General features: G+C 36.6%; 1 protein-coding gene across 18 annotated transcripts in view; it reads left to right on the plus strand.

The window, feature by feature from the left end:
- Positions 1–16: 16 nt before the first annotated feature.
- The window catches only part of LARS2 (leucyl-tRNA synthetase 2, mitochondrial), a 94301-nt gene continuing 68622 nt past the window's right edge, over positions 17–25695 (plus strand). For 7 of the 18 annotated variants that reach the window (XR_003257872.1, XR_003257873.1, XM_026091769.1 and 4 more), the window contains exons 1-5: positions 17–156; positions 3292–3547; positions 5378–5506; positions 15444–15535; positions 18953–19013. Coding sequence is in view for 16 of the 18 variants with exons in the window: in XM_026091769.1 (XP_025947554.1) it covers positions 3314–3547; positions 5378–5506; positions 15444–15535; positions 18953–19013 (516 nt within the window). In the remaining 2 variants the exon portion in view is untranslated. Of the gene's footprint in view, positions 157–1271; positions 1365–3291; positions 3548–4770; positions 5063–5377; positions 5507–15443; positions 15536–16694; positions 16900–18196; positions 18351–18430; positions 18557–18952; positions 19014–25695 lie in introns of those variants that run through there. The other 11 variants (XM_026091756.1, XM_026091761.1, XM_026091765.1 and 8 more) reach the window with 9 other exon arrangements.

A 25695-nucleotide genomic window follows, 5' to 3' on the forward strand; every position in this document is an offset into this window, starting at 1 on the left:
CCCGCCGCGGACCGCGCCCTGCTGCGCGTGCGCGGGAGGCGGTGCGGGCGGTGCGCAGCCGCCGCCAAGGCTGGAAGGAGGCAAAAATGGCGGCGCCCAGGGAGAGGAGCGGAAGCTGAGGGTGCGTGCGGCGTAGCAGCGTGTTCTCGCGCGCAGGTAACTGTTCTGCGTCGGCGGGCGCGAGCCACGGGCCTGGCTCCTCTCAGCCCAACGGTTCTAACCGCCTCCTGCTTCTGCTCCGCCTGTTCCGCTCGCGGYGGCCTTCGCCCTCAGCGTCTGCAGCTGCGCCCACCTTCGCAGTGCCCCGTAGCCCTTCTACAGCCGCCCTGTCGGTGCCTCGCTCGGTAGCCAGGTCTCGCAGCGGTCCTCTGGCCCTCAGCAGCCGGTCCTCGGTGTCCTGCCCCGCCGACAGTTTTCTACCACTCGCTCTTGAGGGAGTTGCCTGCTCTTGCACCTGTTTTTCCAGCAACGTGCCAACCCGTTGGGGCTTTTGCTCATAATTAAAAAAAAGCAGTTCGGGGAAGCTTTTTAAATTCAAATTTGGGCTTCTCAGGGGGGAAAAAAAAAAAAGAAAAGAAAAAGAAATCGGATTGACTCCSTCACCTGCTTTTGCTAGAGTTGCGTTATGTGCCATGCACTGGATCTCAGACATGGGGGCAGCTGTTGTGCTTTCTGCTTGGTACCTGTAAAATAATATTCTGTTCGGCTCCTATGAGTGTTCTTCATCTAAACAGATGAGGCAGGCAGACAGAAGGAGAAAGTGAATGGGGAGATGTTTTTGAACAGCAGGACCTGCAAGAAACGTATTCAGCTAGTGGAAATCTTGTTTCATGGTATTTTTAGAAATTTGAATGCCTAATTCACATGAGGTTATGATGCGAGTTATCTGTGAAAGTATTGTTTTAGAGCTTCTCATCTGGTGTTTTTGATAAGGGTGGTGAAATATACTGGCCCTTGCAAAGCAATTTTCAATACCTTAATTTAGTTAAGACCTCCTTGTTCTTCTGTGTTTTAACTACCTCCTGCCAAAGCAGGAACTCAAACTGGGTTGATGTCTCCTGTCTTTCCAGCCTCCTACTGCCTTCTTGGCATGACTGCCTTGCTTTGCCATTCTTGGCTTGCAGCCTCCTTCTGAGACCTGCACTGCACTGGGGTGTTGATAACTAGGGCATGCCAAATGCCCTAGTCCTGTGCACCCAAGCATGAGAAGGCAAAACCAGTTAGTGCCACCTCTCTCATATTTTGTTACCCTTTGTGCTACATGTCACTAGTTGGCTTGATGTGTGACTTGCTGATCAGCTGCATCTTGTGTGTAAGAGAGTCTGGGAGCAAAAAAGAGACTACAGATCTCTTTTTTTCATCTGGTGAGTCCCTGTGTTTAAATGAGCTGTGTTTTAAGGCTGCGTGAGCCAAGCTGCAGCCCCATTCTGGTACATGTCACCCACTGTGGCCCCTGCTTGTCTGACTCATAGGTCATCCAAACATCCCCTGGGGATGCATTGACAGGCAGGCTTTTCTTGAGCTGTACACAGCCCTTGGGGTTTAGCCTGCACCTTTCATTTGTCTCTTAAATGAACGATTAATGTGTTTTTAAACAAACAAAGGGAATATTTTCTAAATTAGCAATGCCAAAAGTGGCCTACCATAAGGAAGGAAAGTACTCGTTTCTGTTAAAAAAAAAAAAAACAAAAAACAAATACAAGTAATAGAAATAAGTAATAAGAAAATAAGTAATAAAAAGTAAAGCAGTAAAGCACCAAAATGTCCTTGGTAATTCTGAGCTGCCTGAATAAGCCTCAGATTACGGAGGGGAAGAAATTAGGTGTTTCCTGAATAATTCTGTGCACCTGCACTTGGAATCCTGTGTTCAATTTTGTATTTTTTATTATTAGAAATAAGAGAGATTTTAGAGATTAGCAGCAAAATATTCCAGGCACTGGCATGACTTATGTAAATGGAGAATGTTTAAAAGAGCCCGCTTGATAAATAGCAGAGAAAGTGTATTTTCTCTGATGCAATTCTGTAGATATGTAATGGTGCAGGCATTGGGAGCTTATGTATGCATATGTGGTATATGTTGAAGGACTATAACTCCCACTAGTTATACCCAGTATACAATTTAAGTGATCTAAAAATGATTTCTACTGATAGTGGTGTTATCATATGAGAAGGGTAGTAGGGCTGTTCTCCTATACAGAATTTTTCTACACAGGGCTTTTACTAGTGCAACTCTTTCCATGAAAAATTATGAATCTGACTGAAGTAGCTAGCTTGCTACAACATTCAAATATATAGACCAAAAATTGAGAAAGAATCTGTAGAGGGTAGGAAGTATTGATGTAAATAAACCATATTTAAAAAAGGGAAATTGGGGTGAAGATGGGGAAAGAAAACTTCTCAAAGTAGATTCTTTTTATGCAGTATTTCCTACTGTAAGAAAGAAAATCTTGTAAAACCAGTAAACATCTTAATGAGATCTATCCTGAACTTTCAAACTAATTGATTTTTCTCACCTTTGAGTAGTTTTATTTTAGAATACTTAATCCAAAGCACGTGAGGAGGTTTTTTCTGACTGACTTTTTAGTTGAAAAAGAGTTGAATCCCTTCAGAATTGGTCTTGCTTGGCCTGTTAAATCATATCTTTTTCTGAGCAGTATACTTACAAGTTTTCCTTGTAATTCTTGCGGGAAAGTATATTGACAGGGAAACCCTTAGCAAAATACTCAATTTAGAATATCCTCTGGTTCCATTTGAAATCTACTAATTATAGTCATCCACCTCCATCACTTACAGTGATGACAGATTTGGAAGTTTTACAAGATAATTTTATCCAACTTCCTCCTCTTCCTATTTTTATTCTAAATTGTTAGTAAAACCCTGTTAGCCACCTCCTACGTTCAGTCAGCTCAATTTCTTGAACCTTCAATTGATTAATCTGCTTTTTTGGGAGACTGAATGCAAGAATTGCATCTTATCAGAGAAGAAATCTTACAGAATTTGAACATAATCTAACAGACATGAACATTATATAACAGACTCAAACATAATCTAACAGACTTGCTCAGTTTTGTTGTCCTGTGCAAGGGTCACAGTTAGTTCTCTCAACTAAAAAATAAATGTTTCTATAATTCTAACACACAGGGATAGAATGCAGATAATATGGAGAACAGGTACATAATCTAAACCAAGGTAAAATGTGCTTCATAGCTACTAAATTGCTATATAATCATAATAACAACTGAATTCCAGTTACATGTTGTAGATTGAAATATATATTTTTGTCTTTTTCAGAACACACATCATAGCCTTAAGAATGCAGTCGGTTTGTCAGAGAGTTGGCACTTGTTCCTTGTGTTTGAATAGACAACTAAATGGCTTCCTGGGGTTAATTAAATGGCAGACACAACGGGTTCCTGTGTGCATCAGAACTATCTACAGTGAGACGGGGAAATGGGAAAAAAACTATGGGTTGGAGACAAGAAAAAGAGTTGAAAATTGGTGGTTCCCAAGAATAAAGGATCAGTTCTGCAGAATTTCAGAAACTGATGTAAGCATCATGAGAAATTTGGAAATTGCATGTTTGATATTTTTGTTTTCTCAAGCAGAAATATATTGGAAAACATTTAATACAGTCAACTTACAATGTTGAGCTGTATATTACAGTATAGAGAAAAATATTTTTATGCGGTAGTAGATCATTAAAAACAGTTGAAATAGGTGGGAAAAAATTCTTAAGGAAAAGCATGCTTAGCAGAAAAGTATCAGCTTGTAAATTTAGAAAAGGTTCAAATAATCAGTTATTTATTCCAATATTATACCACACTTCAGGAATTATTTAAAGTAACAAAAGTCTTTTGCATTCAAAAATGTTGTAAATAATTGACTTTCTAAACAGCTCGTTTCCAGTGATTATGACAAAATCTATTATGCTTGACACTGTGTCATCCTTTAAAATCTATGTTAGGGAAAGGTCATATTTTAAAGACTTTTTTTCTGTTTTACAGCATCTTAGGCAAAATGAGTGACTTGCAGAAAAAAGTGTTTTCCCACACAATAAAGAACTTTGAAAACAATTGCAATCTCTGTCTCTGACTCTTTTCCCTTCATACTTATGCTCAGTCACATAGGTATAAAATCTTTTTTTCCCCCTTCTTGTTTGCTTTTCTTCTTTCCTCAGATGTGCCATCTCCAACAGAAAATAGATTCCATCAAATGGTCAGAGAGAAGGGGCTTGCTTTTTCTGAGGAGAAAACTGAGATGAAAAACACACACAGCAGGGAAAGCATTAATTTAGGCCTGTGTGTGGTTTTTTTTAAATGTCTGACAACAACATGTATATACGTATTTATCATGCATGTGTTGTACACTTGCTAAATTCCAAAAGATATTTTTAATGCTAATGCTTTTTATTTTATCCTTACCATTGAAATAAATTTAGTATCTCTTATTAAGATGCAAGTTGTACAGAGTATTCCAATGAAGTATTTAAATTACTCCTCAGCTTGCTATTGGACAAAAGCGAAAAAAAAATTTTTTTGATTAATGTGAATACAGAGTATGATTCAGAATAATAAAAGCTACCCTTTTGTGTTATTAACATAAGAAAATTAATGAAAGAACTTAAGTATCAAAGATAAATTGTTCCTAATACAACATTTTAATTATGATTGAGTTTATGTGGAAGATAAAATTACAAAAAGGAAGTGAAAYGTTATCAGTTTATTTAAAACTACCTAAATGAAAATGTTTATTTTCTTTTCACTATGCAAGATACTGTCTTTCAAGATACTGCAGATACTGTGTTTGTATCTGACATGCACAGGGGAACTGAACAGTTTCACTTCAATGGGTGTTCGTGTAATTACAAGTGATTGAGTTTGTCATTCAGTGAATTACCAAAGTTCAGCTGACAAAAAGCAACTGGCTGTGAATGAGCTCCTTGTTCTCTGTAAATACGAAGTAAAGCATTTTATTTAAACTATGAAGAGGATCTTTTAATCTGCCATGTTCTTCTTTATTGATGGGACAGATAAGGAGCACACAGTCAGTTACTGCTGCTGGGGTAAGGAATAGTGATTTGTTAAGCTGTAATTGTGTTTATGTATCTTTAGCTGAGTAAGTTGATTAAAAACATAAATTTCAAGTGTCATTTAAATATCAATATAAATTGAAGAGACAGCAGCAAAGTCTGGTAAAAGATCTCCATTTGCAACCCCAAAGAATTCGATCCTAGGAACTTTGTCAGTGCTCAGTTGGATCAGTTCTAGCAGAACTTTGTTTCACTTAATGGTACTGTATGGTTTATAATGTGCACATGTATATATTCAAATTAAATGCTAACTCATGTGGTTATAACTTTATAAAAATTCCTTTCTAGAAATCAAGACCAAAATTTTATGTGCTTTCTATGTTCCCATATCCTTCTGGAAAGCTTCACATGGGCCATGTTCGTGTCTACACCATCAGTGATGCAGTAGCTCGGTTTCAGAAAATGAGGGGGATGCAGGTAAGAAAAGAACTTCAATAGGATTGTTTTCCTGTTATTTTAATTTCATAGTTGGTCAGGGAATTAGTATTTTTTAAAATTTGTGCAGGTGAAAACGTAGGTTGGAATATACGCTACAGATGCATAGGACAATGGCTTGTGGAGCTTGTGAATGTATTAGAAGTTGAGACTCTTTTAAAAGACGTGATCTTTAGAACTCATTGTTGCTAACAGATTTTTACAAACTGTCTGAAATGTGACTGCTGCTGTATAAGCCACCTGAATATCAATGAGAGGTATGGACCACACCATTTCTATGAGAGGAGGTTCGRGACCCTAATACCGTCTGGGCAGGAAATTTTTATGTGACAGAAGAAAAACATATTATCCTGTAGCTGGTAGCATAAAACTGAGATGCTTCAGAAGTTAATGTAGACACGTTTCACCTCTGCTGCTCTGCAGAGCATGTTGCTGTCCTTGGTCAGACTTGGAGGGACTTGCTGCTCCGCTGTGCCAGCTGAGAGGGGAACCCCTTGTCACCAGGGCTGTAAGTCAGGTGAATGGGGGCATGTCACTTGGGTATAGCTGTAGAAGTTTCTGTTTTGTGGTGGTATAAGCCTTTGGCTTGCCTATTTCAGCCTTGCTCATACACATGAAACCCTGTTTTCTTGAGGGCACAAGTCTATGAGGTAGGCTAGGACTAACTACTTGCTGCCTCTGCAAGGAGAAGTCCCACTTACCCTACTGCATTCCCTCTTTTTGCGGTTCTCCCCAAGCCTCCTCTCATTCCTCCCTCACTCCCTCCTCTCTCTCTCTCTCTAGTAGACAGAAGGTGTAGTTGAGAGCCATGTCCTTGCCATCTGAGGATGGGAACCTAATTGGCTTTTTGCCATAAGGAGCAGTGGTGGGTAAAACTTGAAGGACGTAATCAAGGTGTGGAAGAATTGTGGCCAGAGTGATTACCATGCTGAGGGGGAAGAAAGAATATTTGGTAGGGGGGAAACTGGTAAGAATCTGGAAAGGAGTAGGAAGGATTATGGAAGGGGGATACCATATTTTGGAGCGRGAACAAATAAAAAGAAGGAGGTCTAGGCAAGAATCTAGGAGGAGACTCAAAAAGGAATTATTTCTGATGTATGAGGAAGRCAGAACAGCTCAATAATATAGGAAATAGAACCTCAAAAGAAAGCAAATGAAGATGAAATTGAGAAATAAATGTTAGTTGATGGTCATGCTAGGAAGAGCAATTTCTTTGCCACAAATGCTGCCTATGTGTAGTGTTTCTGGATTTATAGCCATCCATGACACTTTTAAGGGTATTGTCACTGAATTATTTAGTGTACTGCCTTTCCAAATACTCATTATGTATGGTAGGTTCATCATTGGCATAAAATACACCAAATACGTGCTGCTGCTTTGCAGAAGTGCATTCTCATGCTTTTAAAATTACCAGAAAAGGGAATAACTGATTTTGCTTTTTCTCTTTAAAAGTGTGTATATATTGTAATAGTAATCTGTACTGACTCTTCTGTTTGACTAGAATTTAGATACCATTAAAAAATTGAGCCAACTGGGTTCTTGATGAGACTTTAGATTCTTGCTTAATGTTAAGGCCACTGGAGATGTCATTTTAACATGTAGGTCAGCTCCCATCAATAACGGTGGAGATATCTATTCAATTTCTGTTCAGTAAGATGAAAATATGCTTCCTCTTTTACTGGCWAAAATAAATAAAGTRAAAATAAAATAAATTGTCTACATCTAGTAGGATACTGTAGGTGTTAGCTTTTGAATACAAGGGAAGTGAGCACCCTCAGTAGAAACCTTTGGGGAAAATGAAAGAATAATACAGTTACGATGGAATACAAGAGCTGTTATAAAAACAAGTTTTTATTTCCAAGATTACTTTTTTTTTTTTGGAAAAGTTTTGAAAGACTTTTTTTCTAACCAAGTTGTAATACAAAGTTTTAAATCTTGCCTTCCAACTTATTTTTACATTTCATGTAAAAATGACTTTAAAGAATATTAGAGTGCCCATAGAACATGTTGAATTGCTATAAATAAGTACATCTGCCTTTGTGTTAACTTCTTTGAACATCTATTTATGACTAAAGGTGGTCAGCCAAAGAATTCAACATTCATGTACCATTAAGGAGACATAAAAGGTCTCAAATGATTTTCTGAGTATCTCAGACTCGGAACTATTGTGTCAGTGATGTATATTTACTTGCTTAAACTTGCATTTACTTAAAAAAACAAACAAACAAAAGCTTTTCTTTATTAGCCATATTAATTTCCCCATCAGTTAGAATTAATGTCTTCATAATTGATTTTCTCCTCAAAATTAATTTATCAATCTCTTGGTGTTTTCTCTGGAGGCTGTCACAGTTGTCTAATCTGTTAAAGATTTCTTTAGTGTGATTGCTATAGACTATGAAGTAGTTATGTCTTACAAACACAACATTTGAAATCCCTAAGAAAAAATTATTTCTCTGTATTCATGTGAACTTCACTGGAATTCTTCTGTACATAAAAAAAAAAAAACTTTCTAAAAACCCTCAATGTGCATCATTTTCAAGTTATTGCATTTTTATTTTCATTCAGCTTTAGTTTTGTATGTTTGAAAGTTTAGAGACGGCTGATTTTTCCAACAAAAAATGTAAGTAGAAATGAATATATTTTGGATATTCAAGACAAGTTTAGGATTAAAGATTTTTAAGTAATAATGTTTTTTAAGCTTAGTTTTCATCTTTTTGAAATGAGCAAAAATGAAGATTCATTGAAGATAAGATTATGGGCTATATCTCTACATACAGTTATAGAACCGACAGTGATTGGCAAATCATATAGCTGTGCTACCTGCACGGGAATATAGGTAAGGTTGAAAATGTCTGTTGGACAACGAGGAATTACAAGTATTTACAGTAAACAATACGGCAAAAATATTCAAACTCACAGTTCCCAGGGAAAACCTCTGACTAAAATGTGTATTTGTTATCTAACATACAATAAAGAAAAATATCAGGAGAGGACGGTCATTTGCACATTATAGTGTATATGTTGAGTAAGGGTAAAGTGGAGATGTTTTTTTCTTACTTAGAGAATGCCTTCACGAGAAAACAGTAAATTAGTTTAATATTGATTTAGTTTGAATAGGCAAGGAACTGGCTTATTTGATATAATACTTAAGTAAGGATAAGCTTGAATGCCTTTACAAGGGAATTAGAGTTCCTTTAGTAAATTGGAATCATAATTTGAAATGCATTCATTTAATTCCATTGTGTAAGAGGTAGTATGGTGTCTTAACTGGGAAGGGGTTAAATATTTGAATGCCTTTTTTTGCCTTTCCAAAGTGCAACATTAATATTTCACATTTCTAGTAGTACAGAATCTGGTTTTGTTTCAATTAAAATATTCTAGAGAGGCAACGTGTATTCAAACCTGCTGATATTTGCGAGAAAGCTGTTCTTCACCAACACTTCAAGTGGGAAAATAAATATTTGCTGCTCCTTATATTTGCTACTTTCCTTTTCTTTTTGGAAGAAAGATTGCTTTTAACATAGAGCTGCAGTGATGTGAGTGACAAATGACACTGAAAATGAGCAAACAGGTGACCTAATAAGCAGCAGCCTTTTCTGCAATACATGAATGGCTAGTCATTTATTAAATGTTGTGTGGGGATGGGATTCAATGCACATGTAACATCACAACGTGCAATAGCATTTTTTAGTGTACTGATAACTGATAAGCTTTGCAGTATTTTCGGCAGGAGGTGCGGCTATGTGTGCTTCATCAGAGGTGTGTTGATACGGGGTCAGAATCAGGACATCACATTGAGCAAACTGGTGATGAAGTGCAGTTTGTGTTTTCTTAAGATCTGACCAGTGAAGCATTGCCAGTGGTTCCAGTACTCCTCAGATATCGGATGACAGTGTACAGAAAACTGGAACTCTGTCATGCACTTGAATTAAGGGAAAATGACTTGAAGAGTACATCTGTTACAAGATAACTTGATTACATTCTAATTACTGAAAGAGAAATATGAAGAAAAAGTCTTTGCGTGGGAACTGTAAACAGTATAGGTTACTTAGCATGAATGCAGTTCCAAAATGTGTTTAGTATAATATTTTTCTTGAAGGGCAATTAAAACCAAGCTTTTTCATGTGGAGAATTCTAGTTACTGATCTTGTTACAAGCATACATCTTTAAAAGTGCTATGAAATAGTAACTTATGTGTATTAAATTACAATTTTATATCTATTAATAAACCAATCTAGAAGTGAAATTTGAAGTTTCTGGTTGTGTTTTCTTGAATTTATATGCATGTTGTGAATTCAAATGTTTGAGTTTTGGAATAAGGTAAGGCATTTCCTATTGATTATTTGAGTGTCGTGTACAAATTCTGGAGATATTCATGGCGATTTCAGTTGTTGTCTGCCACTGCTCTGGGAAAAAGTACTGTGTCTTTAATAAATTCCAAAGTGGATAATTTACGCCTCTCTGAGGACTAAGAATAGTTCTCTTAGCAATCAGTAAGCACAGAGTGATCCAGTTCAGTAGTTTCTGTAATATCTTTTAAATAAAATTATGAATTGAAATTGATATCACAGTGAGGCTGTCATATTTGAGTTGTACAGAAATGAGAATGATCACTGGACAATTCAGGATGAAATTCCTGCATGTCATGATTGGAATTTCTTCATTTATACTTAAACTGTTCCTGATAGACGGGTTTGGAATATATTCAGTGATATTTTCATGATATCCCAAAGCGGGCTAAAGAACATTTAATTAAAACTTTGTAATGAATTCATGAGCAGGATATGTTACTTCAATACGATTCAGATTTCTGATCATCATTAACTATCTCTACCATGTTTTTGTGAGAGCGTGTTGCCCATTTGCCAGATWTCTTTTGTGGGTCTAAGTGGAAAGTTTTACACATATCTTATGTGAACTAAGTCTTATTTGAATTTAGTTCTCTGGAAGCAAGTACTGAAGATGCTAACTAGCTCACTTTTTTCATTTAGAAAGAAAGAGGGAGCAAATGTAATGATATTTTAAATGCAATTATGTTAGATAAGAATGTGAGAGATTAAGGAGGTGAGAGACTTCATTGTTTTCTTAATGTTTGGTACTGTGCAGACAGAGTAACTTTTCATATTTTGTTTCTACTGAGAGCAAGAAATAAATGAAAGCATTATATAAGCAGAGTTATTATGTTTTGATCGAAATCTGTGTGGGTTGATTATTTTTTAATTTGAAAAGTGTCTTATCAGAATGCTAATAGGCAGCATTCTGTTGCAAAGAATCATTGAAACAGTTCTGCTGGCTAGATTGTACACACTAGTCAAAAATTTGTAATTTTAATCTRTTTCCAGATGTGCCTTGCCTGCTTGATTTTTAGCTGTTGCATAACGGTGTTTATTAACTGGCACACTTAAAAGGCAATCTGGGCCACATTCAGGTGGAGGTCTTGCTTTTAAAATGTCATTGTAGCAGCAATCTGTAGATCTACAAATCAGCTTTTTAACATGTTCAGTGCAGTCTAATTTCAGGCAGCCAGTGGAAGGAGCAGAACTACTCTCCCTTCCCCTCTCCAGCCACGTGCCCTTCCTGTCTCACTTGTGTGTGGCTGCACAACTGTGAGGTGCAATGAGAGAAAGATRCCAGAAAGTTGCCTGTGGAGCCAGGGCTGTTTTGTAGAAGCTGGAACTCGGGACCGCAGATCACCTGTTTTGTCAGCATTTTGTGGTTAGTTCATGTTAAGTGTCGTGGGATTGTAACCAGAGACAGGAATGTAGGCTTTGCTATATTAGTTCAAATCACTGATCTGTCAGCCAGCCTCTGTTTTCATTTATGGTTGTCCTCTATTTTCACACTCCTATGAAATAAATATATTTAGTTACAGGCATTTCTTTGGCACTTATTGTACTATCTTTCAGAAAATTTAGATCTGGATGTAAAAAAGATGTGCCAGATCTCTGGTCAAAATTTGAGGCATGCTGAGCACATCGGGAGAGCAAACAGGTTCTTTGTTTCCTTTCAAACATTAAGAAAAACTCACTGAATCATCTTTTTCCAGTCATGTTGATGGAGACATAGAATTAAGTGTTATAAGATTATTGTCAGCTTTGTGTTATATAGCACTTATTGATCTCACCTAGTAATGTCGGTGCGATGGGCTGGTTGTTATGGCAGTGAATAGATGAAAACCTTCTGCGAGGAAGAACTGAGATCTCAGGAATGAATTTATGGAGTTACCGTGTCTTCCTCTGCTTAGTCCCACAGTCACGTTAAGAACTCCAGCCATCACTAGTGACAAATTTTTGACCATGCTGTGAAATGATTCTTATTGCTATGCTATCAGCTAATACAAAGTCTGAATCTTTATGATCTAAAATGTTTCAAGATGCAACTGTTGCTCTTTTCAATAGTCTGCTCCTGAAAAGACCACTCAGTGTGGCAGTTATCAAGCACTTTGTTCCCAACATACCAGTGAATCATTTCCTTGCAACTTTATGGTCTTGGATAAAACACCACGTTGAGTGATAGAAAATTGCAGTCCTTCATAGTTGATGCTGCCTGATGATGTGAACTTTTAAGGCTCTTAAGCCATGTACTCAAGGTTAAAGACTAACCTAGCAAAAAAATGAGTAATTTTAACCAGGAAGAGTTTACCTTTCCAGTTCACTATGAATACACAGATGCATGTGCCCATCCAAAGAGAGTGTCCTGTGCAAGAAAGGAGTGATTTCAGAAACATATGGCTGCCTTTGGTAACAGTATTGGTTTATGCCATCTTAATTTGCCTTTGAAACTAAAATCTGCCTTCTTTTAATGTGTATAGACATCCTCAGACTTGTGCAGGCCTCCTCTGTTACAAAATATGTCCATTATTGATTTTTAGTTCTCTTTGTGACTTAGCAAATATTGCTTGTACAGAGAAGCCATGCTGGGAAGAACTGTCACTCTAGTGAGCAGAATTGATGCCCCATTCGTCCAAGGTTTAGAGACTGTTGTCAGAAGCAATCAAGTCAGCATTCAAGAAGATGGATTACTTTTTTCCTTTTCTTTTACTCATCTGTAATGCTGGAGGGGGCAGCCATGTTTTCAGCTAGTTATGGCCTATGGCCAAGCCATCAAGGAGCTACAAGGAATACCCTTTGGTCTTCAAAATTGCACTCTCCCTATTTTTTCCTCTGTTTTAAGCAGGATAGTTGAATTGTTCCTGTATTGTGCCATCTTCTCATGTTAGTTTTATATTTTTTTCTGCTCTTCCATGTCTCTGGAGATTTTTGTCATTTTTTCAATACTATATTGTTACAGTCAGCCTTGTGCTTTATGTTGGCTAAGCAGATTTAAGATGTAATGCCAAGTGCTGTGTGGAGGCCATGGCATTTTAACTGCGGATACGTAACACAATCCAGCTGGAAGAAACTGGCCTGTTGTTTGGACAATTGCATTTCACAAACCTTTCAAAGCCATTTGTAGCAGAGAAGTAAGAGACAATGAACTTGAAATCATTTTCTCTTAAACCACTGTGCATGTTACATTCATCTCTATGGCAACTATACAAATAGGTCTATCCTGGAGATTAATTTGAGGATATTTTTAATATCTCTTTAAATTCAGGTTTCTTACTGAAACTTGAATTAGTGTATTTCTTCAGCCCTTAAACTTGAGGAATGCTATTGATTGCTAAATTGAACTGTCGTTTGAATGTGATTAAGTAAATCTACTGTATGATGTTTTTAATGTACTTGCTAGAATTGGGAAGATCTGTGTGAGCAGATAACTGCTGCTAACACTGATGGTACGGTGATAAAATGTCTGCACATTAGCTGGCTGGAGCATCATTCTGCCCTTTTGGGAGTCTGTAGACAGAAGAGGAGCTATTCTTCCCACATTCTTTTGCTCGTGAGCGTGAGAAATGAGACTGCCTTGCTTTTGGCTGCCCTTCTATACCCAGCAGATGTTCTAAAGCCAAAATTTATAAAAATTAGCCAAGAGTGATTTTTTTGAACTCCACTTAATGTGCATCAGCTTGTAGTAAAAGAAGATATTTGTAGGGATGTGTCTGTTTGTCTAAAGAAACGGGGAAAGGGAAAATATGTATTTTACAAGAAAAAACATCTGGTTTATTTCATCATTTTTGTCAGAGCCAGATGATCAACGCTAAAAAATAGTCAAGAAGAGTTTAGCTGCAGAAGCTAGTATTTTAGTGTGACTTTAAAAAATTCTAAAGAGAATTTTAGTTTGTGTAAAGCTCACATTTTTTCTCTTTTATACGAATAGTTTTGACTACTGGTGGGGGAAGGGAGAGAAGGGCTGGGGAGAGGCAAGCTTCAACAGGGTGTTGTCAAGTAGTTTAATTTGCAAATGAGATTTTCCATGAAATGTTTATAATGTGAGGAAGTGGGGAATTGAAATGTGAGTCTTATTTCCTGACACTGTGATATGAAAAATAATAATCCATCTGATAATGGGGAAAACTTGTAACACAGAACAGCATTCCTATTTCTGTTAGATTTACACATCTGAAGTGTGCTGTGCTTGGGCACTTACTATACTGGCTTGAGTCACGGTTGATCAACAACATGGTTTAATGCCTTTGGTTATGCTCCTGCACCAGCAGAATAATGAAATACAGCAGTATTAAATAAGCTTAATATTAAAAACTAGAATGTTGAGGAGTCACATCTGTTAAATCTTGTTGCTTTTGTGCCGAGTTAATGCCAAAGGCACGTTTATGAATATGTCTGTAAATTTTTTTGCGAAAGAATCCATTAAAGTCAGAGGATTAGAGGGTTGTGGCAAAAAAGAATAAAAATAATTCAAAACAGTGACAAAAGTAGCTCATGCTTCAGAAATAAATACATTTTTCTGTATTGAGATAGCTTATGAGATCAATATTGCTGGGCTTCTGACCTTTGACTAAATGTTACGGGCCTTCTTTCTTGTTGCTCCTTTGTTTACATGCTACTAAAGGAGAACAAGCTCTTTGTGTACATTTTTTTAAGGGGCAAAAATTTTGATTTCTTACAGCCTTTTAAATGTTACTCAGTCATGTTTTGCTGTTGTTAAACTTCTGCAACTTTAAGCATAATCACTGCATATACAGCAAATTTGTAGGTTTAAGAAATGGTATTGTTTCTATCAGGTACCCAATTCATAAGTGTATTTATTGACAGCATGCTAAGTGCTGACCATTTGTTTCCTGGTTATTAAATAGTTCTTTTGAATACCCACTTTGTTACTAGATATCTGATTTTTCACAAAAAGTTGCATGTTAATAGGAAAGATATGTATCTATTTCAACAAAGTTTGCCTACTGTATTTTGTAGTAAATACTTTTTCTACTGTCATTTATTTGATGTCCTGAAATATGTTGTGTCGATCTTCAGTCCAAATTTACAAAAAAAAAGTTCAGTAAAATGTTACTAAAACCTTTTTTTTGCCACCTTCTTCATATTACCTGTAGGATTTAGGGTTATCAAAGTTATTTTTCATTTTTTTATTAAACAAAAGGAAAAGAAATTAGTAGGCTCCACATCAGGTACAGTTATAAAACTCTTGGTTCAAACAGTTTTGCATGCTTTCTTCTTTAGGATGAATGTTTGATTCTGCTGAGCAATAGCGTCAAATGCTGCTTTTGACCACCACACAAATTACAAAGGATTGATACTGTTGTTGCTAACCTAGTATTGAAGTAGTCAGAAGGATTTATTATGTAATACTTTAAGCTCCTACTAACATCAAATTGTAGACAGCAAGTATGTTTCATATTCCTCCTTTAAAACAGACCAGCCCTAGCAGGCATACTTTGAAGAGGCTCAAATGAGGCAAAGCAAGTGCTGAAATGCAAAACACTGTTCATTATTTTGAGGCTTGTGTGTGTTACTGATGCCGTTCCAGAAAGCTACATACGATCATGTTTTTTAATTTTTGCCAACAGGTGATAAATCCAATGGGATGGGACGCATTTGGGTTACCAGCAGAAAATGCTGCAGTTGAGCATGGACTGCACCCTGCAAGCTGGACACAAAGGTAGTCTTTAATGAATTTAAGTAATGTCACGTTTCTGTTGTGAATATTTGTACTCTGGCCCCCATAAAACAACCAAATAAAGCAAAACCAGTAGAGTAGAAGAAAGACAGGACAGAAAGAACTAGTGGTGTTTGCTAATGTCATTTGGGACAGTTCAATTTCAAAAGCTTAATGTGTCAAGGTGATTTTCAAGGTTCTCTCTTCTGATTAGTTTTAACTTTTAAAAGGGTAGGATATTGTTTAAAAAAGAAAGAAAGAAAAGACATTTCCCAAACACCCAAGGGAGTAAGAAATAAATCAGAATTTTTTACGGTGAGTTAAATCTAAGTATAGAATACACAGTTGAAAATGATGAGATATGTGATTAGGTTTGCTAGCAGTTTTCAGTACCATGTGAAAGAGGAAGATAATTTTTTCATTCGAGACCTGGTCTTGGGAAGTGATAAGCAGCCATTATTGTTGCTCATTTCAGTGGAAGTTTTGGGCTTTAGACCTCAGAATTGGGTGTTATATTTCCCTAAGATTCCTTAAAATGAGTAGAAAGTTACCTAAGTAAATGTTAATTTCTATAAATGACTCAAACAATTCTTCTCAGTGACACTGTTTAATGTGCTCTGGGTGAAGTAATCTAGCTGTAGTAACTTTTTGTACCCTGATCCATTTCCTTCTTTGATAATGCTGTTTCTTTTAAAATTTTACATGCTTCTGGTACTATATTAAGATCACTTGGTACTCTCCCTACGATAATATGAAGATAACTGATTTCATTTAGGGAGGATAAATATGCCCTGTACACCAATTATTAGTTGTTTATCCTAGTTCTTTCTTTCATTTCTTTCTTGTATGATTTGGATGAGAATATGGGTGAGAACCAGTTACCCCCAAGATGCAAAAACCCTGGGTTTTTTTTGTTTTGAGACAGTCTGGAAAAAAACACTGCACACAGTATATTGTGGTCTATCAATTATATTGTATATGACAGTAGTTAAAAGGAAATTAGAAACCTCTGGGTATGTGGAGATATTTGACAGACTCTCAGCAAAAATTCTGCTACCAGTGTCTTGCTTTGGGCAAAAGTGCAGCCTTTGTTACAGGAGATTATTTTTCTCTCTAAGGAGTATTGGACAGTAAATTAATGATTTCTATCTTCCTTCAATAGATCTACTGCGGCTAAGTTCTAAAACAAATCTACGCATCTGTCATATCCGAGTGCCTCATATTTAACTTGCTTATCCTGGCAGAACCTCTGTGAGATAAAGCATTACTGTGATCCTTATTTACATGACAAATGAGGCACAAAGAAGTGAAGACTGTAGTTCTGTGAGACAGCTAGGCTGACACAAGGACTTGCTGACTACAAAAGGGTCAGTGTTGTTCTCCCTACTGTGTGGGCCCTCCAAACCGGCTGTATAGTGTTGGCACTCTTGAGGTCTTGTCGAGCTGATTGAGCTTGCTAACAAACTGATTCAGCTTGCTAACTCAGAAGAAAGTCATTCTGCCATTTTAATGAGTGAATTGGCTCACCGCAGAAAAGCAGTGAGAACGTAGGGCAGTGAGAGAGCCGTGCAATGGTCAACTGCCGGATCAGCTCAGCCTGTTTCATCTAATAGTACCCCAAGCAATTTGTCAGGGTAATATCAAAAAGTGTGTGGCAGGGCACAGTGAACTGATTTTCTTCTGCTGCATTCTGTGTTGTTGCCCCCCCCCCTTTTTTTTTTATAGGTGCATATTTTTCCATACACTTAAAATGGTGAGGTACAAGATGTTTTATAGTGGAAGAAAATTTTGCCTTGAAAATTTCCTTAGTACTGAAAAGGGATTATCGTTAGACTATTTAACTCTTAAAACTAGATATTATGACAACAAAACTGATTTCAGACAAGTTAACACATCACTATTGGGACTGATTATAGTAACATCCAAATAGGAAAATTATTCACATACCCAATTTTTTTGATTATGCTTACAAAGGTAGATGACTCATCATATAGGCAGATTAAATTCTGCTCACTGAAGTAATTGCTGTCTCTCATTTTCTGCTCTCCGACCCTGTCTTGAATGTTTGTCATGTCTACAGCAGGGATAACTGAAGTGTATGTGGAGCTGCCATAAATTGTAGCTCAAAACTTTAAAACAAACCTGCACCAATATCATGCTTCTGCATTTTGGACTTGATGCTGTGATAGCAACCTGACATATGTTGTAGTTATGCCTGGAGCAGAGCTGGCCACCCTTGTAAAAGGGGACACATGGTAACATGTCAGCTCACTCAGTTTCGGAGTCACCAGCCGAATTTCAGACCATCATCATGATCTAAAGAGATTATTTAGAATGAACTCCAATTGACTGCTACTTCTTACATTCTCAAAGTTAGGAAAAAATCCACAAGACAAATTGAGGCCAGAGTTACTTAAACAAAACACAGACATTTTTGTTAGTAAAAAGCCAGTTGACATTTGTTTTTGATATACATATACATTTATATGTATGTGTGTACATATATATGCACATACATACATACATATGTATATAGTGACAGAAGCCTTGTAAAAATACACTCAAACTTGAAATGCTTTTGTTGATACAGTTTGAGTCCAGAAGTAATGTGAGCTGTTCTGCTGAAAGTGTGCTTTCTTCCAGCAGAAGCTGTGACTCCATAAGAGGATTTCCTGGTATACCTTTATTGATATGACTCTGCTGTCAAACCTTTTCTAGTGTAACTAGAGCTCTGCAGTCATAGAAGTACCAGAAGGAGTGTGTATTGTACCCAGGGGAATCATTGGTGCATCTGAAAACTGCCTCCAAAAATACACAGGTTACTGAATAGCTGCAGTATTCTATGGTGTGTGCTATGCAGAAGTCAAGTGTAATTGTTAATATTCCCTTGGGGCTTTGAAAGCTCTGTTGTTTCATGGAGCTGTGCACTGAGAGATCTTTCATGTGGTTCCTCTGGGGGATGGTGTTGCTGGAGACTGGAGAGAGAATGTGCGGCCAGGGCAGAGTCATAAGCTGATTGTGAGGGTATGTCCTAGCGCATCGTGAAGTTTTCTTAGGGCCCTTTGGCTCTCTTGCAGTAAAGGTAATTAAAAATAATGAAAAGCGATGTTTCAGGAACATGTGTCCCTCAACCAGAAGTGCTATATTTGTTTTTCAGTTATGCTTGAAATAAGAGGGGGGAAAAAAATCATTGTCTTGTATACACGGCCATTGAATTAAACCAGAATACATGAGGGAGTTTTAAAGTGAGTATTTAAGATAAATATTGTAAGAGTTCCTGGAGTTTGACTGTTAGTGAGATAGTAGGATTCAGAGGCTAACTACTGCTCTTGATTTCTGAGAACTTTATAGGCACCTGATTGTAAATATGATCACATGACAATAATCTTAAGTGATTCAAAATTTTTTTTTGTTTTACAGTAATATTCAACACATGAGGGAACAGTTTGATGCACTAGGTCTGTCTTTTACATGGGAAAGGGTAAGGTTTTCTCTTTTAAGGAATGCTGTCTTTTATTCTTTGATGGAACAACAGGGAATTTTATCTTTTTAGATATGGCAATATAGAAGCCTTGGAAAGTGACCAATTTAAATTGTTAATTTGCAAAATTACACTTGAAAAAAGTGGGAAATGTAATTATCAAACTTCTCTCAATTTTGACATACATACTGACATCATCTGATAAGATTTAGAAACATCTTTCTTTAAAATAATTTTGGTTTTGCACTTGGACTTTTCTGTCTGCTTTTTCAGCTTTCAGTAGCATTTTCCCTGTTAAAATTCAGGTGTTCTTATCGACAGCTGTTTATGAAAGAGGGTGCCTTTGTGTTAAGGTGCATATATTTTGAGGAGTGCTTTTTTCAATGTGTGTATTTTATAATATACTCAAAGGTTTAAAACTGGTAACTTTAAAGGCTGGTTTGGTTATGTTATTTTAAATCTGAATGGCAAGACTGCATTTTCATAGTTGTTTGTGTAATGACCACTTTGGAAACTAGTATTTTATTTAAAACTTAAGTTCTTGAGAATCAGCTGTTCACCTTTAAAACCTTACCAACACRATCAGCCATAAGGCAATGTAGTTTTCAGGACAAAAATGAAAGAAATCAATTTTTTAAGCAGTTATATTGTAGGGTTATTGCATGTACCAGTGAATCAAAGTCAGTCCCTACCTTTACATTTGCAGTGATAATCATTACTTACCACCTTAATATGATTCTGCACAGAGTGATTGAGATCCTTATCTTGGATTTTTATAGCAGTATTGTAGGTCTGAAAATAAAAAAGATTAGTTTTCAGGCAATATGAGACCTGCCATCTGTTTTCCTTAATCTGAAGGAAAAGTTGTTTATATGCATGTCACACGTCTAAAAACTGTACTTCGTTATGTCATATATATGACAAGATTTTCGGTATAAGCCTTTTTAGTAAGATTTCAGTTTTCTTGATAACTGAAAAGTTGCTCTGAAAATAAAAGGATTGTGGTGGAAGGTTCACTCCACACGTTCTTCATAATCATTTTCTTATATTAGTAAACATTTGTATCTCAGAGGTTTTCTGTATGTGTAATACAGCGATGGTTCAAAATAGTAAAATCGTATGTGCATTCTGTGTTATGGAACAGGTGAAAGAGTTGAATATTGTAGAGTGCCTTTCAGCAAAAATGAGAAAATTCATCTCTGTATTTGGATTTTTGTTTAACCCTTATGTTCTGAAGAATAGACGGAGAATTGRCAGTATTGAAAACCACAGTGAGAACCACAGGTATATAGGGAAATGTCATCTGTCATCTTTGTGTCTGTTTTTTGAGGTTTACCTTGACTTTCCTAGTAAAGTGTGTTTCAGTTAGTGAACTTTCAGAAGTCTCTGAGTACTTGTGGAAAGGTCATTGATACTGTACAACTAAGTCCATTTGAATGGTTCTATAATTAAAATAATTTAGAATGCTCTAGAGGCACTTAATTTGTAAGTAAGTTTTTAAAACAGCTAGAAAATGTTGCTTGAAACGCAATGAATTTTGACTGATTGTCACTTCTTGGCTAAGTAGTTTAGTTTTATTTAGCCCACATTGCTGGTCTGCGAGGTAATTAACTGAAGTGAGTGTGACCTGAATGGTAACCTTAAGAAATAGAGATATGTTTGTTTAATCCAGAAGTTGTATGATGCCTGAAATATGTTTTACATGACCTCTAAATGCATGGATATTTGAGCTAACCGTGAAAGAGCTACCCTTGGAAACTGAACGGTAAGCTGCAGCGGAGTGTATTTTCCAGGCTGAGAGAGCCAGCTTCTCTGCAGGGCTGATTAGGCTGGGCAGAGCATCTTCCTATCTCAGCTGTACCGCTGCTGGGCCAGCTCAAGCATCTCTGCACTGTGCAGGTACTTATCTTAAACTGTGAGCTCTTTGAGGTGAGGAATTATTATTATTATTATTATTCTGTACTTGTATGGCACTAAATTGGTGGCTTACTAAATACTGTGATGATGCAAACATTAACCCCAGTAGTATTGTAGTGACTCCTTTGAAAAATTGTAGAAAAAGGCCTTCTGCCATGGGTTAGTTTAAATAACCAAGACTTGTACAAAATAGGAGTTTGGTTTTCATCAAATTCCGCTGGTGTTGCTTAAATGTGCTGCTTCATTTTGGCAGGGCATAGTACCTTGCAAATATGTGCTGGAGGAACCCGTTCTTCTACCTTAGATTCCTATTTCCATGTGAGGTGAAACACCTTTTTAAAGTGCTAACTTTTTATGCTAACTATCAGAGAATCCTAAATGTCCAGCTTAGACTATATGCCTAGATGTTGTGAGGAAAACTGAAGTAACTTTTACCATTTTACAAATGTTAGGGAAAAAAAGGCCGGAAGGAAAATAATGAGAAGTGCACTTTGAATACCTTGTACATGGAGCTGTTAGCTACATCTGGTGTTCAAGAAAGTCCTGTCAAGGAATATGAAGACTAGTTGTTGGTGTTTTGCTTGGTAAAATTACTATGAAGAAGTTCTATTGCATCTGGATACTAGAAGTTTCCTTTTAATTATCTGTGGTTTTTATCGTTGTTCTTTCACAGTCTCAAAAATACCTTTACATTTTGGTTTGTATGTTGTAGTCAGTGAAATTATTTACCCAGTAAAGCACAAAAAATAAGACATTATTAAAAGATAATGAGATTATTTCAGGAAGCTAGCTTACCAAGATGCTTGAAAATTATTTCTCTAAACATAAAATGTAAGCAAACTAAAAATGTMATTAAATGCATAAACTAGCTCTCTAAGTAGTTTGCTTAGGGTAGGTTTGAATACTAATAGTGATCTACTTTTTTCCTGAATGTCTAGATATTTTCAGTGCCTCAGATAGTAAATATTGAGTTTATAGAACACTTTGAAAGGGGCATGATTTTGGGGGAGAGGAGAGGATTTGAAAAAAATACTAGGTAAGAGGTAGGATATTTCTATTCTGAAAATGCAAGCAAACATTTCTGTGTCTGTCAGATCCAGGGTTAAAAAAAGCTGCACTTAGAGGAGGGAAAAAATGTCTCTGAGAGACACTTAAATCACTTGAAAAGTCAAAAAAAATTATAGTTATGTTTTATTTTTATGGTAACAGGCAGTAATTTGGGGATCCCTGCTGATGCAATTTCTCCTAAATACCATCCCAGATAGCACAGCAAACTGCCTACCACTTCTTTTAAACATTATTTTCAGGGGCAATATAATTTTCACGAAGATTCGTATCGTCAGCACCGAGGGGGAGAGAGCGTGTAACGGTTTTCCTTTGCTTTGCTCAAGACTGCCATCCAAGTGAATGCATGTTCCCACTGAGCCACCAGTTCATCACTAAACAAGTTATCTAACTGTAACTTTCTTCCACAAGGTAGCACTTACTGCCGACGTTTTTCACAGTCTTTGTTTTAATCGTTCCAAACGATGTAATTTTTGCATGAGATTAATGTTCCTCTTCTTCACTGTGCCTTAAAAAAGATGAAATCTTTGGTAGATACTTTTGTGTCGATACTTTTCTCTTTTGTTTTGAAGTTGTTATTCTCATGCAGTGCCTGAGCAATCGTAAAAATGGAACGCTAGAGAGAGCACTAGCTATTAAATTTTCTTCTCCATCCACTTATCACTGATAATCAGTGACACTACTTGTAACTGAACAAAAAGGAAACTGTTGATCTGAGGCTACTTTTTTGCAGCAGAAATGTTCTAAAGTGTAAGCACTGTGTGGCATTTGTATATGTAGCTAATAATGCGTGAAACTCTTAAGTGCATTTGAAATACAGATATTTAAATGAATTTAGAAATGTAGTTCAGTCTAGCTCTAAATCTCTTTGAAAATCTGATCATTTTACTTTCAGGTTTGGTGGTGCATGCCCTGTGATGCCAAAATAGACAAATAATGGTTAAAGACTGTTTAATCTTCACAAATAGTTTTGAAAAGAATCCTTTCAGGCTGTCTTTTTCTCCTTCTCACCTTTTTTAATTAGTTTCAAGTGCAGTATGACTGTCTTCAGTATGGTACATGAGTGTGCTAGAAATAAAATTATTACTAATAAACTAGGAAATGACTTCCCTCTAGTCTAGTTATGTATCATGCACAAAACCTAGTGGATCTTASAGCAAATAGAAGCTTTTTTTGCAGACTGTGAATATTACTTATATTAAAAAATAACTGTGGAAATAGTTTGAAGATATAACCTTTATCTTAAAAAACAACAACAACAAAACCACCTTTTAGGTTCACAGCTAAGTAATAGAAAGTTGTAAGAAGGTAGCAGAGTGAGAACATCAAATAATGAATTATAAAAGAAGATACTTGAAAACTAATTTTTCTTTTATTTATGAACAGAATCTTCCATCCAAAATTTCCTTTGTATTTGTATATCCAGGGTTCTTCATTGTGGGCTTCCCCTTCTTTTTGGTAGCTGGGGTTTTTCTTTTTTCAGATTTTTCATCCTGAGGTACAGCTTAATCTTATCACAAACCAGTTGCTTCCCAAGTTACACCACTGTCAAATCTCAGTTGTAATACTGCTAATTAATTTGCAGCTGAGAATTTATCTGCAAAAAGCCCTTTYAATCAGTCTTTAGGTAATTGGCTTGTAATGGTAACCCCTCCATCATGCTGCGTAGGAACAGATTGCTGTGCTGAGGCAAAGGGCTTAAGCAAGGACATTTTTGGTATGGATAAAGAACTTTCTCTTCTATATCTGGGCAATATCTACTGTTTTTAAAAGTAATCCACTTTAAAAAGTGGTTTGTTTTAATAATGCATGTCATTCCTGTAGGAGTAAGGAGGGATAACAGTAATCAATGATAAAGATGCATTTTGGTGACAGTAATAGATTTTTTATTTTTAATTAGCAAGCTGCCAAAAGGAAAAGGGCTCATTCCTGAAACGCTGTGGTGATGCCTTGTTACGAAATCCATCACAGCGCACTGAAGAGCACCTGCAGTGGACAGGCGGGCAGCAGATTTCATATTTGTAAAAAGGGTTCTGGTTTTTAGTATATATTTTATCTTAAAAGGAAACATGCTAAAATCCTGATTATGTGTATTCACTGAACTCTTGTGATATGGGTTATATATATGGGCTGCAATGCTAGTGTTCAGCTCACAAGTAAGCAGAAAGGTATGTGTTTTGGAAGGATGGGAGGGTTCATAAAGGGTTTTTATGAAGCCTTTTCTGGATTTCTGAGTCAAGTCAGTTCTGTTAATGTACTGCAAATCTTTGTGATGCTCACAAAGTACATGGAAAACCTCAACGTTCACTTAAATTAAGCATGATGGCAACCTAATGGAAATTTGTTACCAGATATTACTTATTTAATAGAGATCAGAACTAAAGAAGCAATTTGAGACTGGCACGAGGTTGTTGGCTTGTCATCCTCAGAAGTCACATAATTTCATTCTCATTTCACTTGGTAGTGATGTCATTTCTCTTTCTGTTTTAACCATCGTATGTAACTTGAAACCTTCATGATTATAAAGTTAAATAAATGATGAGCTTGAGTGATGTTTTCTGCAGTTCAGTGACTGCAGAGCAAATTTTCTTCAGTGATATATTCTGCTGCATTTCTTTCTAGAAAGCTTGTCAATTTGCAACTGGAGAGAGAACATATCCGTGAGATCTGTTCCCAGCAATTGGTTTGTACCGTGACCTAAACATGCTCGTTTAAGATGGTGAAATACCATCTCTTACTGTTTCAGTTAACACACTTCTGCCATTCTGGACCAAATGGACAAATCTCAGTCCATTTTACTGTTTTTGTTTGACAGCTCACTTCAGTTGTCTTATCTGTTTGCCTGTTGCTCACCTGATCTTATATTGTACCAGAAGAGACCTCTGCTCTTTCGTCTCTGCTCTTTTGTACCTCTGATATTACAGTGATGGAACTCCATTGCCATTAGTGGCATCACGCTGGCAGAAGGACTGATGTCACTGTGTGGAGATGCAGGCAAAATGTGTATTTTTTTTAGAGTAAATGGATAATGTGTAGTTAGAGAGATGGAAATCAGACTTTTATCAAGTGGTCTCTTCAGTGTAGAGCACAGGGATTTAATCAAGCAACTGTTTTTCATGGCTAAATTTTGCCTGCTGTGCTGAAAACTTGCTATTAAGTGTCTCTGGTCTTGAAAGCCTCTTATACTCACTTTTGAGGCATATCTATTCAAAGGTCATATTAATTGTTCAAAGCAGCATTTCAGCACTGGAATATAAAATTGTAGAAAAATAATAAAATTTTTGTGCTAAAGCATTTCAGGTGTCTTTGAGTAACAGATGATATTGCGGATGTCATGTGCCACAGTAGCTGTAGTGGGAAGCTTAGATGACAGGAAAGCCTGGGTGAAAAAGGCATTTCACATTTTGGAAGCTATTTCAGGGACTGATCAAATTTATTCAGTTTGCAAATAGTTATCAGTGGCTGACTGTCAACCCTGTAATTCTGAAATCAAGATGTATTCTTGTTGATTTAAGTTCCAGTATAGAAGTCATTTTCCACTTCAGCAAGTACAAATATAGTTAAAGAGGAAATATGTAGAAAACTATCTTCTTTAAACGAGGGCAGGTTAAACAGGAAAGCTACTGAGCAAGGAAATGTGAATTGTTTATTGTTACATATAATGCAATCAGAATTTAAATACTGAGTTACACAGTTGTTT

Source organism: Apteryx rowi, unplaced genomic scaffold, assembly GCF_003343035.1.
Source record: "Apteryx rowi isolate R43461 unplaced genomic scaffold, aptRow1 scaffold_920, whole genome shotgun sequence".
Taxonomy (NCBI): Eukaryota; Metazoa; Chordata; class Aves; order Apterygiformes; family Apterygidae; genus Apteryx; species Apteryx rowi.